Genomic DNA, 15,047 nt, shown 5'->3' with positions numbered 1-15,047 from the left:
TTTTATTGATGAAATAGTTTAATACCTTTTTGTATTTAAAAACTAAATGTAACTGAAATCTTTCAAGAAAAAATATAAATGAATTTCAGTTGATTCTATTCCTGACGTTGTGTACTTTTTATTACATAATAAGTACATTTGAAACTTTTACTTTGGATGGGATTTTAAACAAATGTATATTTAAAAATGTATTTCTGTTCAATTTAATGTATTTAAATAAATGTAACAGTCATTAATAATTAATTAAAATAAGTTAATAGTTTACAGCTAATACTAGTAACTTTTGACATGTAGGCAGAGGTCTTGGCCACTGGGGCAGGATCTCTGTATTGTAAAGTATATGAAAAAGTGTAAACGTTTATTAAATGTAAAAAAATAAAAAAACCTTTATATTTAAAATATTAATGTAAACTAATTTTATATATTTATTTTAGAACAATATAAAAAAGTTACAGCATTAATAACTTACCTGAAATTCAAAGTTCAATTATTTTCATATGTTAAATTAACATTGGCTTTTTTGAATTATATATTATAAATACAAATCCCACTTAAAGAAATAAATATTATATATTACAATTTATTAAAAGTGACAAATATAATTAATTAAAAGTAATTGTATTATATTTTATGAAAGTGTTTCTTTTTTTAATTTAAAGAAGGTTATGAAACTATGTAAAATGGTTTTATTCTTATATTATGTTTTAAGCATTAAATTAAATTAGATTATATTTTTAACTAGTTTAAATATTTTATTTTTATGTAACAATATTTCCTTTGGAGTTTTATGTTATTCTCCTACCTCCATTGTTTTTTATTAGAGATTATTGCAGTTCCAGTTGCTGGCCATGTGTGATGCTGAATTTACTCCAGCTCTGAGTTGGAGTACAGTTACAACTGACTTAGGTCCTTTTTGACTGTATTAACTTTAGAAGTGCAGTTTGTACATAGGAAGGGCTTATGCTTTTGTGGATTGCTGCACATAGCTCCTAAAAGACCTTCTTAGCCCTCCCTTTACCCCCTGCCTTTTGTAGTAAGTATTCCTCATTTTTCAGCTACTCCCCTCTCTCCCTCCCACACTTACAACTAAAAGTTATACTTGCGTTTGGGAAGACTTTATAGTAGGGGTTTAGATCTCTGCACAGAAAGTAACAGGAGAGACAGGACCTCTGCACATAGGTGTATCAATTACATTCTGTAGAATGTTTGTAGTACTATTGTAGTACTCCAAAATACAGTTTGTAAACAGGCCTCTAAGTTTTCAACACCACTTCCAGTGTTACAAGAGTGTCACCTTGGACTGTAAATCTGGAACCCTCCTGAAGAAAATCTGAAAATTGTATTTGTGAAAATATCCAAAGGTTTTAGAATGTATGTGTGAGTCTGACCTCTATTTACTTTCAAAGGCGAATTGGACCACTGTATCTTTCATTATGTATTCCACATGCCTAGATGCTTGGATGCCCGACGGCAGTCTATCATCATATGTTAACTTTAACACTGTATATTTCCTTATGTAAACTTAAATAACATATTTGATTAATTTCCTTACTTATTCGACCTGCCCACCTGACAATATGTAAAATGCTGTGTCTCCGTGTGGTAGGTCTGGTTTGTGCTATGTAAGCTGCAAAATAAATCAACAGAACATAAACCTAATCATTTTTTAAAGAGTGTAGATGACTCCGCCTCCTTTTTCCTCTGTGCTGCAACTGACTATTTAAGTGAAGTTATTTGTGAGCGGGTTCTTCTTGTGGGATACTTTCTACTGAACAGCTGTGTCCGTGAGTCCGCATAGGTAGGTATAGGATTCGGGACAGACACATCTGCGTCTACCTTCGAGTCAACCAGTCCTTGTCCCTCTCTGCATGCCACAATAGCAGTTGCCATGACACTTGCAGTCTGCTGAGCCACTGCTCTACCCCCACTACCCCGCATGCTTTACCTGTCTCTCTATCTCGTCTGCTGAACTGCACAAATGGCGTGGGATCTCTTTAGATGGTTCATCAGCCTCAGGCCACAGGGCTGGGCCTCATGGCTTCGGAGCCATGTGTGTGTACCTCTGGAATCCCCTGTGCTCATGCAAGGAGAGAGAGCCTCACAACAGTTTCAAGGCTCACTTTGGGTAAATGGGATACATCAAAGTAAACCTATTTGTGCAATGCAACATTTATTTGGGGGCACCCTCCATGCTTCCACTTGCTGCCATGGCTTATAAAGAGTTATCCTGCCAAGTTTAAGAGGCCAGCTCAGAAGTTTCTATCCTTATGACTATATATAAATGACTGCTTTATGTATTTAGCCAGCGTAATGGCATTTTGATTGCTCGATGGATTTAATGCATGTCTATTTTCTTATAGCACTATCGCTTTAGTGAACAAAAGGAGAAGACTCGGTGACAAGATGAAGGTGGACCTTGTACATTACTGGCAGGTGCTTTCAGCGGCTGGCTATGACCCTGCAGTGGCCTATCTGCACAGACTGCAGGACGTGGCGCGTGCCCAGGAGAGCTTCCAAGGTTTGACAAAACACCGTGAATCCATTAAAGCAGTATCAGCTTGCATGCAGTGGTCATGAAAAACTGAAAATATACCGACCCACTGCACTAACAATATGAATTTACGTGACAAGGGATTATATTCAACATTTGAGTACTCCCATTTTAGTCTTCCAAGCCTAGTTTTCATTGGTAAAGCAGCAAAAACAGATTCAGAGGTTTAGGTACTTCAAAAGAAATAACTTACCAATCGATTTCTTCAGAATAAGAGTTTCATACATAGGCATTTGTGATTTGTGCCGCTACAAAGTTTCTTGGTCAATCCAGTCTCATGGTGCATATTCTTCTGAGTTTTCTGTAAACTCTCCTCATCACCACTTCCTTGGGCCCTATTCTTCCAATCGATGGTTTGAGTAGGTCTCTGCACTGTAGATTTAATGCATGTTCAAAGAGACTCCGAAGGAGTATTGAATGCGAGATGGTATCAAATGCTGCTGATAAATCCAAAAGGATCAGGACAGCATTAAGGCTACTATCCAGCATCATCTTTATTGTATAGGAGACCTCCAGCAGGGCTGAGTCGGTAGAATGTCTGGGCCTACAAACTAATTGCACAGGGTGGAGAACCTTAGAATTTTCCAAGAAAGTCATCAATTCATCATTTACCAGTTTTTCGAACATTTTAGTAAGAGTGGGAAGAAGAAAACAGGCCTAAAGTTGGCCAAAATCGAAAGATCAGCCAAAGGTTTTTTCAAGAGAGGTTTAACCACCGGCATTTTACAGGGCGATGGAGCTACTGCCAGAGAAAGTGAGGTATTCAGTATGTGATTAATGATTGGATTCACAAATTCTGTAGCCTTTTGAAAAATAAAAAGCGGATATGAATACCTCGGCGAGTCAGATTTGCAAGAAAGAACAGCATGTTCTGATTTCAAGCAGGAGATAGGTAGGAAAACAGCTAGAGAGAATTTTTAATTCCTTGGGGATAACTCAACTCTAGACTATTATCCACAAAGCCCACTTGAATTGCTGCAGTTTTTTCTTTGAAAAGATTCGACAGCCTGTCACAGAGAGATTATAATAGAAGAATTTCATTTGACAAGGCTTTAGATTGTAAAAATGACTTGGACATTTTTGTAAAATGTTCTTAGAGTTATAGTTGGCGATCTCCACTTGAGAGGTATAAAACATGTCTATTTTGGCTCCCTTATTGATTTATGGTAAGTTTTTCAAGGCAATTTTAAATCTAATCAGGTTGTCACATTTGTAGGCCAAACCCCATTTTTATTCTACTTGCTGATAAAGAAGTTTTCTTTAGCTAACAAAGGCCTAAACGAAGGTGCAGAAGGGACGGAGCGACTACAGTTAGTGAGCACGAAGGGAGTTAGATCATCTACAGCATCCAATATCCTCTGATTAAATAATTCTAGGTTATTGGGAAACTCTCCCATAAGCGGGGTTGGGGGCGCAGCTAAGTGGCTAGCCAATTTATGACCCTTAATCTTCCCCCGCTTGCAGGTCTGCAAAGAAGCAGAATCTGATTGTCAGTTGGCAAGAAGCCAAGAATATGCCGTTATATTGAAAGAACTTTGACACCTCCAAAAAGAGAACCCCAAAAAAAGAACTTCGTCTTCTGAACTTCGACACCCCCAAAAATATTTAAGGGAAATTGGGGCAAATAAGGTCCAAAGTATGACTAGCTGAATGAGAAGGACCCGCAACTAATTGAAAAAGAGCCAGAACCTCTAAATTGTTGCAAAAACTCTTAATGTGTAGGTTCCACGAGTCATCAAAATGCCAATTAAATAACTTATTAAGATGAAATTAGAATACTGCAATAAATAACATGAGAGAGCATCTTCCAGAGAGCCCAGAAAACCAGCACAAGGGCAAGGCACGTGATAAGTAAAATGCCCGCAAATGAGCAGGAACTACTTACTTTAAAAAAAATCCAAGACTTTCTGCTCCACTTAGATTCTCCACCTCAAACAAACGAAAATGTAAGGTGTCACGTACCGTGGTGGCTGGTAGGGAATGGTTGCAGGGGCGGGGGAAGGTGGGGGAGTTTAGGGAAAAAAAGATAAGAAAACTTACCTGGTGGTCGCCAGCCGCTGCCTCTCCTCCATCAGGATCAAGCAAGCACACAGCCTCACAGAATCCCCTGACCAATCACAAAGCTGCCTTACAGCAGTGTTTTGATTGGACTGAGCGATGTGGTTGGGCACTCAGAGAGGACATGGGAGACTGGGCATGTTCTCCAACTAGGCTGTACAATATAGCCTGTGGAGAATATGCAAAATGCTCATGACGGTTTCGCTGGCTATCTTGTGCACTTACGGTGCAGCCCCCACCCCTTTTCCCTTGATGTCAGAGAAGCCCAGTATCCCTCCGCCCTAAGAACCTGGCTGTAGTGCAACTGGAATACTCAAAATAAAATGATAATAACCTTCTGTCATTTTATTTTTCCTTGCACTGCTTTAAAGCAGTGGGGCGACACTCCCCGTCTTAGTGGAGGAGCCTCCTCTGGTGACGAAAGATGATATTCAAACCTCTGCTCTGGCCCTCAGATCTATCACGTCTAAAAATGGAATAACCCGGATGTAGTGCAGCAGTGATATCAGGGTAAAATCATGTCTTAAGTCAACACTCTGTAATAAACAGAAAATCAAGATGTCTGTCATTAAGAAGATCAATTACTTCTTGAGAATGTTTGGGAAGAGAGCGTGCATTTATAAGCCCACCAGAGAGGGACACTTTTCCAGAGGCCTTGGAAGTGGAAGCCATACCATTTAAGCAATCCAATTGTCAGTTGAAAAACCTCTTGCAACGAATGCAGGAAAAAGGGCCCTCAATTCATAGCAAATCAACAGCATTGACACAACGTGGCATCTTACCTAAACAGTTCCCTGTCCTAATCCACCACCGGAACGATATTTGGTTTAAAACTGACGGAGGACATGAGTTGGCCATTGAACAGGTGCAGACGACACAGACAGGCTTGCCTTTGTCACTCCACAAGCCTGCTCATATTCACCGCCTCCCCCTTCAACCACGCCTTCCACGTGCTACTAGACCGCTAACTTATCGGTGAAATGGTGGCTGAGGAGGAGGCCTACAAAAGAAGGGCACAAAACAGGACAGAACTCTGCCCACAAAGCCCACGGGGCATGAATACAATATAAACAAGCCTTAAAAGGTTTTTAATCAAAACAGAAAAATAAAATGGCCACAATACAATTAAAATGTCCCCAGTTAAAAACAATTCTGTGATCACAAGTGCCGCAATATGGGGACTGAACTTTGACTTCAAGGACTGAGGGTGGATGGTTAAACTCTTGAGGGCTGAAGACATTTCCCCAAAAATGTATGCATCATGAATTTTTTGGAGTAGTGGAGGAATATGTTCAAGTCAAGAAAGGCAGATGAAGCATTGACTCTAGTGCCATTGTGGGTGCTGGATAAAGGGCACTTATATTAGTACATGTTCCCCTTACGTCACTTGAAATTGGCCCATTGGGATACACAAGAAACATAGCAATCATAATAAGAAATTCAGTTAAACTAGTTGCCAGTGGTGGCTGCTCGCATTGCGAAGTGGTGAGGGCGGGAGAGGAGGAGAAATACAAGAAAGCACGGAAGACAATTAAAAAATATAGAATTGCACTTAACTGCAGCTTGGGCAGATGCTGCCTTGCTCCTTTCCTCCGATCCTCGCAGCCTGGACGTTCATAAACTGCTGCACACTGTGCTGGTTCCCACATGCCAGTCCCGACACTCTGCTCATGCTGGGAATGCTATTCCCAGCATGAGTGAAGTACTGCGATTAGTCTGAGCGGCTAGTTTGCTGCTCAAACAGTGCCTGGGAGTCTGTACTGTTTCTCCAACCCAGCTGTGCAACAGCTTGTGCGCATGTCTATTTGGCCGGCATAAGACGGCCGGACAAACTCACATGCGTACTTACAAGTGCACCTACCACTCCTCCCAGTCCCTGCCCGTTAAGGATTACCTGGCCCCACTCTGCTTTAGACTCATGTCGGCTGTCAGACAGAGGAAAATAAAATGATAATAAAATTGTTTTATTATCGTTTTATTTTTCTTCTGCTGGCTTTTAGTAGGAGGATAGCTTTACTCCGCCATTACGAGGAACCGCCCCTGCACAGAATTGTCTGATATCAAAACATCTCTGCATTTTGTATTGCAGAAAATGGATGTGATTTACTTGCATCAAATGAACTGGATATGTGCAGATTAAGATGTTTTGCAGCAGAAATATTGAAAGATATCAGAAAAACAAGCGGAGCCGAAGAATTGTTTCTGTCAGCTGAAGCTCTCCTCTCCAAGGTAAATTAGTTTACATAAGAGCTTCGACTATCTCATATTTTTATAAGTTATGGGGAGTATTCAGAATGTATCTTTGATGGCATTTATTTTGTGATTTTTTTTAATGTGATTTGATTTTGAATTCTCAGCAATGGAGGCATTTCCGTGTGGAAATAATGATGTAATTTGAGAAGCGAGTTATTTGTGTGCAATGTGCAGACCTGCTATGCTGTATTCACAAATGTTAACTCACTCTTCATTTGTGTGTTGCACTCTGCTTCTATTGGAACCTTTTCGCACTTTAGGGAGCTGCATGTCCCTTGAGTGAGGGGTTTGCCTAGTGGGCAGTCTGCTTGGTGGGATGCAGGGTTGATGTAGTCCCGTGACTCCCCTGTCCGTGTGTCCCGATCTCCTTGTCTTCCCTTGTATCTCCACTTCCCTTTGTGCCTTCCACTGCCCCCTATCTGCCACAGAGGTGTGTGGACCCAGCCCAGGATTAGACATGTGATCCAACTGACTTCCTGCTACTGAGTACTCTGAGGGTAGCACGTACAACGGGTCATTATGCCACATTCAGTCTCACTCTTAACAAAGAGATGTTAAATAACCTGTTAGTCAAATAATCTGAAATGTATGAAATAAGTCATGTTGGTATCTAGGTCACAGACCTCTACATAATGACTATGATGCTAATACTGCTGGTTTTAAGGGAGTTGTCACTCTTGGACATGTATTCACAGACACATCTGCCAGCTGGCTTAGAGCAAGCACTATGTGCACTGGAGTGACATAGTGGCATCTCTAGCGCCTAGACCCTGCTCTCCCCCATCACCCCTCTATGTTTTATAAATATGATGTCAGCTAAGGTTCTTTGTCGTGGCTGATGGCCCTGTGCTTGGTAAACTTGCGAGTAGGCCTCATTTTGCCGCAGCTTGAGGGTCAGCGACCAGAGCTCTTCATTACAAAGATTTGAGGCATCAGACTTGTGTCATACAGTAGAAAATATGCACCTCCGGCTTCCCAGTGTGTTCATCTCAGTTTGACATTGCCCCCACCTTGTCTGCTGTTAAGTGCTAAGTACCAAAGGAGGAACACGGACATTCTAGTACAGTATCGTATTGGGTCCTGCAGCAGAAGGCAAATATGTAATGTTGTAACTGTGGCACGAGGCACTGCTCTATTTATAATATTCCTGATATTTGTTAAAAAGTTATGTTTTATATGTTTCTGTGCATTATTTTCTCATTCAGAAATGTGCAATTATCCTGCTAGTGCAGGGCCATTTATTCCAAAGTCCAGCCACACCCTCTATTCATAATATCTACTATAAACAGATATCCTTTATTGCACTTACTGACATGAGCCTGAAAGCACCAGTATCATGTATTATTAATCTCATCTCTCTTTGATACTACTTATTTCAACTTTTAAAGGTTTATCCCCTGAGTCCTTCCTACTTGTAATCGAACCTGTTGGCTGCGGCTGTACAAGGTTCCAAGTTAGCGAACATTCTACAGGTATCTATTACTTATACTAACCTAGCCTCACTGCAAATATTAATGTCACCTGTTATTTTTTTTTATCCACAAAAAGGCATCCTTTCTAGTTATCAGTCTACATGAAGTTGGCTTTACATGAATCTTTTATTATTCCAGTCTCGTAGTAAGACTGGAGTCTCCAGTCCATCCCTTAACTTGTGTCTTGATTTATAGACCTCCAGGGGACATACCATGTTTTTTCAAGCCATAGCGAATCACATCTCTTCCTTAGTTATTGATCATGCAAAAATTCTAATCCAAGGAGACTTTAACTATTGGGTGGCCAGCGTTCTGCGGACTTCACAGAATTATTAAGAAGCCTAAATCTAACACAACACGTGCGCTCACCAACCCACATGAAAGGCCATATCTTGTCAAGGAATGGTCCTCTAATCTATCAGTCTCGAGCATGGAGATTCGCCCTTGTGCTTGGACGGACCACTCCTTAATCAAAGTTGTACTGTCAGCCGTTGGCCATTCCTAAACCTTGACTTGGTGCTAATCGACTCTCCAGACCCTGGGCTCGTTTCAACATGGAAGACTTTTGCTGTGCTCTGGCAACGTCGCTCCCAGACACTGACCTCTCTAATGTTGATAGATTTGCGGTAGAGATTGCTAGGATAACACTGGCTATTGATATTCACGCCCGCTTCGTAAAACTAAACCACATCGGCGCCATAATGCATCAATCCGGTTTTCTGATGACTTAAAAGCATGTAAATTAAAATTGCCCCCAGCTGAACGAAAGTGGCGAAAGAACTATTCCCCGAATGACAAGGAGGCATTTATGCTCCAACTAAAACATTATAAAATGCTTATTATTCAGGCTAAAGCTGTTTTTTTCTCACGAAGGGTTATAAGTTCCACAAATTCGTCTAAGGCAATCTTTAGAATTGTGAATGAACTATTCAATCCAAATAGAGTGACTGTCACTTTCACACCGACTCAGAGTCCTTGTCAAGCTCTGAATTCTTTTTTTGTGGATAAGATTGCGGCCATCAAAGCAAGCATTCCTGTGAGACAGCCTTAACAGGGGTAACAGCAGAAGACTAGAATCTCATGATAATGTCTGAACTGCCTGCTATCAGTAAGGGAAACAACCTTTACAACGCAACTTTTACAACGAACTACCATTACAACGAAACTTTTACAACGCAAAAACTTTTACAACGCATACCATTACAACGCAGGATTTTACAACGCAAGTACCTTTACAACGCATACCATTACAACGTAAGTATTGGTAAGTATATAATTATTTTTAAAATATTATGTTTGGGTTTTTGGGTAAAGGGGTATTTTTAGGGTTCAGGGTAAGTTTTCAGTTTTTGGGTAAAGGGGTATTTTTAGGGTTCAGGGTCAGTTTTCAGTTTTTGGGTAAAGGGGTATTTTTAGGGTTCAGGGTCAGTTTTCAGTTTTTGGGTAAAGGGGTATTTTTAGGGTTCAGGGTCAGTTTTCAGTTTTTGGGTAAAGGGGCATTTTTAGGGTTTATGGTCAGTTTTTAGTTTATGGGTAAAGGGGTATTTTTAGGGTTCAGGGTAAGTTTTCAGTTTTTGGGTAAAGGGGTATTTTTAGGGTTCAGGGTCAGTTTTCAGTTTTTGGGTAAAGGGGTATTTTTAGGGTTCAGGGTCAGTTTTCAGTTTTTGGGTAAAGGGGTATTTTTAGGGTTCAGGGTCAGTTTTCAGTTTTTGGGTAAAGGGGTATTTTTAGGGTTCAGGGTCAGTTTTCAGTTTTTGGGTAAAGGGGTATTTTTAGGGTTCAGGCTCAGTTTTCAGTTTTTGGGTAAAGGGGTATTTTTAGGGTTCAGGGTCAGTTTTGGGTTTTTGGGTAAAGGGGTATTTTTAGGGTTCAGGGTCAGTTTTGGGTTTTTGGGTAAAGGGGTATTTTTAGGGTTCAGGGACAGTTTGGGGTTTTTGGGGTACAGGGTTAATTTGTAAAAATAAAATAAAATTATATTTAAATTAAATTAATTAAATGTAATTAAATAAAAATTAATTATATTTTAATAATTTAAATTAATTTAAATTAAAAAAAATATTTTTAGGGTTCAGGGTCAGTTTTGGGTTTTTGGGGTACAGGGTTAATTTGTAAAAATAAATTAAAATTATATTTAAATTAAATTAATTAAAATTTAATTATATTTTAATAATTTAAAATAATTTATATTAAAAAAAATATTATATACTTACCAATATTTACGTTGTAATGGTATGCGTTGTAAAGGTACTTGCGTTGTAAAATCTTGCGTTGTAATGGTATGCGTTGTAAAAGTTTTTGCGTTGTAAAAAATTCGTTGTAATGGTAGTCGTAAAAGTATGCGTTGTAACGTCATACATCCATCAGTAAGGATAGTTTCCTGGGATTATTAAATAAAGTGAAATCAGGATCACCTGATGACCCTTGTCCTACACAGGTGTGAAGGACTGTGTTCACCCAATTTCCTGAATTAGCTTTAGCTTTTTAAGTTGAGCCTAGCGCAGCGCGCACGTGCTGCTCTGCGAGGCTTCTTGTATCTACTCTGTGCGTGTCTGATTCCTCCCATGCATTGGCTTGTCTTTTGCGTGTGTCTTTTTGGAATCAAAGCCTGCGTTTTGCCGTGGGAGCGAGCAGCAGCGCGCAGGGCGGCAGCTGCAGGGTCTCCTTGTCTCTGTGTGCCCGCCCCCACCACTCCTCTTTGTGCCCCTGTGTAATCTTTGCCCACCTGCACCACTCTCCCTTGTCTCCCTCTGCCCGCCCCAACCACTTCTCTTTGTGGCCCTGTGCTGTTGTGCTCGACAAGTCTTACCATGACACGCATCTTTCACAATGTTATCACAGCAGATCTTCATTGAAATTTTATCCTCTTCTCTCTCTGGATTCTTGAACTGCTTGTTTAACATTGGCGAGGCGGGTATGTTGAGCTTCCATCATGCTCTGCTTTGGAGGCTGATCCCGCTTTAGCATAGCGGCCGTGACTAGCTTTACTTTTAGCTCCTCAGTGGTGTATATATTCTCAGCCCCTCCCCAATTACTTCCCCTCACGGTCTTCCACTACTTTCCGAAACTATTTCTTCCTCAGACCGCCCCATTTCAACTGGAGTTTAATTTAATTTTGTATTTAAAAACGTTGTCTCAAGGATGGGTTAAATGCCAAGCTCGGGTTGCGAGTGGCAAGGCCAGGGAAGGCGGGTACCACAGAAGGCTTCCTTGATGCCTGGTACACTGCTGGCTCACGTGGCACAGCGTGAGTACTTTTAGGGTGGTGTGGGCAGCACTGCAGAGGAAAGGGAGCTCCGCAGACAGCAAAACAAGCCTCTGTACTTTGAGCTGAGAGCGTGCCATAATTTATTCTCAGCTCTAAACGTATTTATCAAAAACGTAGGGCATCCTCCTAATGCCCTGCAGTGGGTGCAGAACACCATTGCCATTCTCTTTGTAAACAAATGGAGTGCTGGACTGATGCAGCCCATATGAATGCAGTTCAGGGTGCCACAGTCTCCTCCATTGCACCCCTGTCCTGACCGTGGTTTCCACTCTTACTCTTGTACTACTATGTAAAGCACTTCACTGCATGATACCCTTATACTCTGTACCCCTGCTTGCCTGAGGCTCTGTTAGTGCTACTTATCTATTGCATTCTCCACATATTAGTTACATTGCTATACTACCCCTGGCTGCTTCTGTTGACAGGCAAGTCCAGCTATACTTGGCGTGCACTCCCAGCATGTCTCCCTTCCCCCACCGCTCCCTCTTCAAATATTAAACAAACAGCAGGGAGGGGGGTGTTTCGAAGGTCGGCTAATTTATTTAAGGTCTAGGGTCATCTTTTAAATGTCTTGTTTCAAAAACATGCAGAGGACATCTCCGTTGGGGACAAACAAGTTGTTTCTGTTCCTAGAAGAGGTATCCACGTTGTGATTTGGCCTGGGCAGCTGCCACAGGATGGAACAGAGAAGGTAAACAACGTAATTTTGACCTTCTTTCCTCTGCTGTCCATTCAGTGCTCTTCCTTAACTCTCACTGTCTTGCCTCAGCCCTTCATCCCTGATTTCTAGTCCTTTCACAGACTGTAGTTTCACTATTGGTTTAAACATTAGCAAAGCCAATAGATCTGCCTAAACACTTATAAGGTCCCAAAGGCGAGACCTGTTGGCTATGCCAATGTTTGTTTAAATCAGCCTTGGAACTGTGGAACGGTTCACATTGCCTTCAAGCAAGCCACAGTAGTACCTCTGTTGAAGAAGGTCGGCGATGATGCGTTTGTATTAAAAAAACTCTCGCCCTATATCACTCCTTCTGTACTTGGCAAAAGTTCTTGAGGCACATGCAGCAGGATGTATCTGATCTTTTATAGAAGACACCAACTTCCTCAATTATCATCAAGCTGGTTTCTGGTATCAGTAGTAGATGATTTGCAGACGGTTGCTGATAAAGCGACTACCATGGCCCTGGTACTGTTAGATCTTTCGGCGGCCTTTGACACAGTTGATCACATAATTCTGGTGGACCTTATCAGGGCCGCGGGCTTACAAAATACAGCTCAGATGGGTTATCTTGTACCTCACAGATCGCACACAGTCAGTCATGCTCCCTTCCTTTTGCTCTCAAAAGGTGACGTTAGCCTGTGGAGTTCCTTAGGGCTTGTCCCTTTCTCCCTATCTGTTTAATTTATCCATCCACCCTTTCGTGTCTGCTTTGAATGAAATGCATGTCAAAGTGTATAATTATGCAAGGATACAATGGTGTTCAACCAGGATTGGATGAATAATAACCAACTTAAATTGAATTCAAATAAGACTGACATCATCATTGGTAAACAACCCAACCTGTGAAATGCTGCTTTCTGGCCTGTCTCAAAAATTCAGTCAAAAGTCTTGAAGTTGTGATGGACTTCACATTGGACTTCACATTGACAACGAAACCCCAAGGTAGGGGCTATAGTCTCTGCCTGTTATTTTCAACTCCAGAAAATCATCTCTAGAGTTGACTATCCTAATTCACTTTACTTGAGCCTTCCTAAAGGCCTAGTTGTCAGACTTCAATGAATTCAAAATCAGGCTGCAAGGCTTTGTCTTAATTACCCGGCAGGTGTCACATTAAGATCCTGCTGCGGGAGTTGCACTGCCTACCAATTGAGCAACGATCAGTCTTCAAGGCCTGCTGCATTGTTTTTAGATCCTTACAGGGTTGCAGCCCATCCTTTATTTTAACCCACTTCCACATATATGTACCTGATCGAATCTAAGATCTTCTCATTTGAATCTTCTGTCTATTCCTTCCTTTAAGAAGAAGATGTTGGGTGGCTCCAGTTTTTCAGCACTTGCTTCTCGTATCTGGAATACTCTACCTTCCGATATCAGGTCTGCTTCTTGTTTTTCCAAATTTAGGAAAATCTTGAAGACTCGGCTCTTCAGGGTGGCTTATGATTGATCTGTCAGAGAGCATAAGTGGGAATTGCTTCTGTAGCTCTAGCGCCGAGAGACCTTATGGTGGATGTGCGCTCTATAATTACTCAAAACAAGTATTTGTCAAGCCAGTTATTCTCTGCTTTGGAATCTATTGGCTTTCCCAGTGCCTTTTGGTAATGCTATGTAGCATGGTCAAAAGAATAATATAAACACAAAAAACGTGAGATGCCATGGCTGCAGCAGGATGGGGTGGGCTAGAAACCTGCATTCAGGTCCATTAAATACTACACTTGAAGACAACGAATTTACCTTTTGTGTTTTGTATACTCTGACTGTACTTGTACCATACTGTTATTGGTTTGAATAGTGTGTGCCCTCAGACTTCTAAATTGGGCTAGAAACTCACACGGGAGGGTGCTGAAAAACACATGTACTTTCGTTGAGTGCATAAGCAAAAAGAAAAAGGCAGTTCACTAAAAGTGAGCAGTGGAAGCCAAGCAGACAGATGGTAAAGAGTCTACTACTTTCCAGAGGAAGGACAAACACAAGATCGACAAGCTGGAAAGAATATCTTAGCAAGCTTGGAGAAGATGTATCAAGGTGGCCTGAGCTGCTGGCCTTTTAACCTGGGGACCTAGGATCGAATGATAGCCGTGGCATTTGGCTCAAGATCATTTGATTTTGGGCAATCACTTAATCTCCCTGTGCTTAAAATATGTGAAATGTAATTGTGTAATTCTCACTCTATGCCTCCCAATGGTCCACATGATGGTTTAGCACTCCGTCTCTCTCTAGGTAGGCTTTTGCTATATTAATTCAATATATAGGTACGCAGATTCAGAGCACCCTGCTTGAATGCATCCCAAGAGCCAGGGTTTAAGTGGGCCGGGTCTCACAGGGTCTGAGCACCAGCAGTTTTTAAAGGGTGCCTCGAAACAGGTTTCTTATCAGGCTTTGGTTTGTGCCCTGGCAGAGGTGGTCCGTTTTCTTCTGGACTGCAGTGACAGCAGGCACACCATGTGCGCGTGTTCACACTGTTCACTAGTGGAGAAGTTATGGCATGACATCATGCCAGGTGAGCGTTGTAGGTGAAGGGAAATCCTTTACAGAGAATCATTTTCTCTCTGGATTTCCCTTCTCTTTTTGAAACTCAGGAGCAGCAACATTGTTGTGGTGTCACCAGGGCTTTAAGTGGAAGCTTTTTAAATATTATATACAAGCCATAGTTGATGCTTATTCATCTTATTCAACTATCGACCATTGACAAAGCCAATCGCCCTGACTTGTTGTAGGTATGATGTTACT

General features: G+C 41.2%; 1 protein-coding gene across 1 annotated transcript in view; it reads left to right on the top strand.

The window, feature by feature from the left end:
- The window catches only part of LOC144817928 (putative tetratricopeptide repeat protein 41), a 391,161-nt gene that overhangs the window by 258,327 nt on the left and 117,787 nt on the right, over positions 1 to 15,047 (top strand). Inside the window, exons 8-9 of the mRNA XM_078674882.1 lie at positions 2,361 to 2,518; positions 6,699 to 6,838. Coding sequence (XP_078531008.1) covers positions 2,361 to 2,518; positions 6,699 to 6,838 — 298 coding nt within the window. The remainder of the gene's footprint in view (positions 1 to 2,360; positions 2,519 to 6,698; positions 6,839 to 15,047) is intronic.

Source organism: Lissotriton helveticus, chromosome 1_1 (assembly GCF_964261635.1).
Source record: "Lissotriton helveticus chromosome 1_1, aLisHel1.1, whole genome shotgun sequence".
Classification (NCBI taxonomy): Eukaryota; Metazoa; Chordata; class Amphibia; order Caudata; family Salamandridae; genus Lissotriton; species Lissotriton helveticus.
Note: the sequence above shows the minus strand (reverse complement) of the source record. Positions and strands in the feature narration are given on the sequence as shown.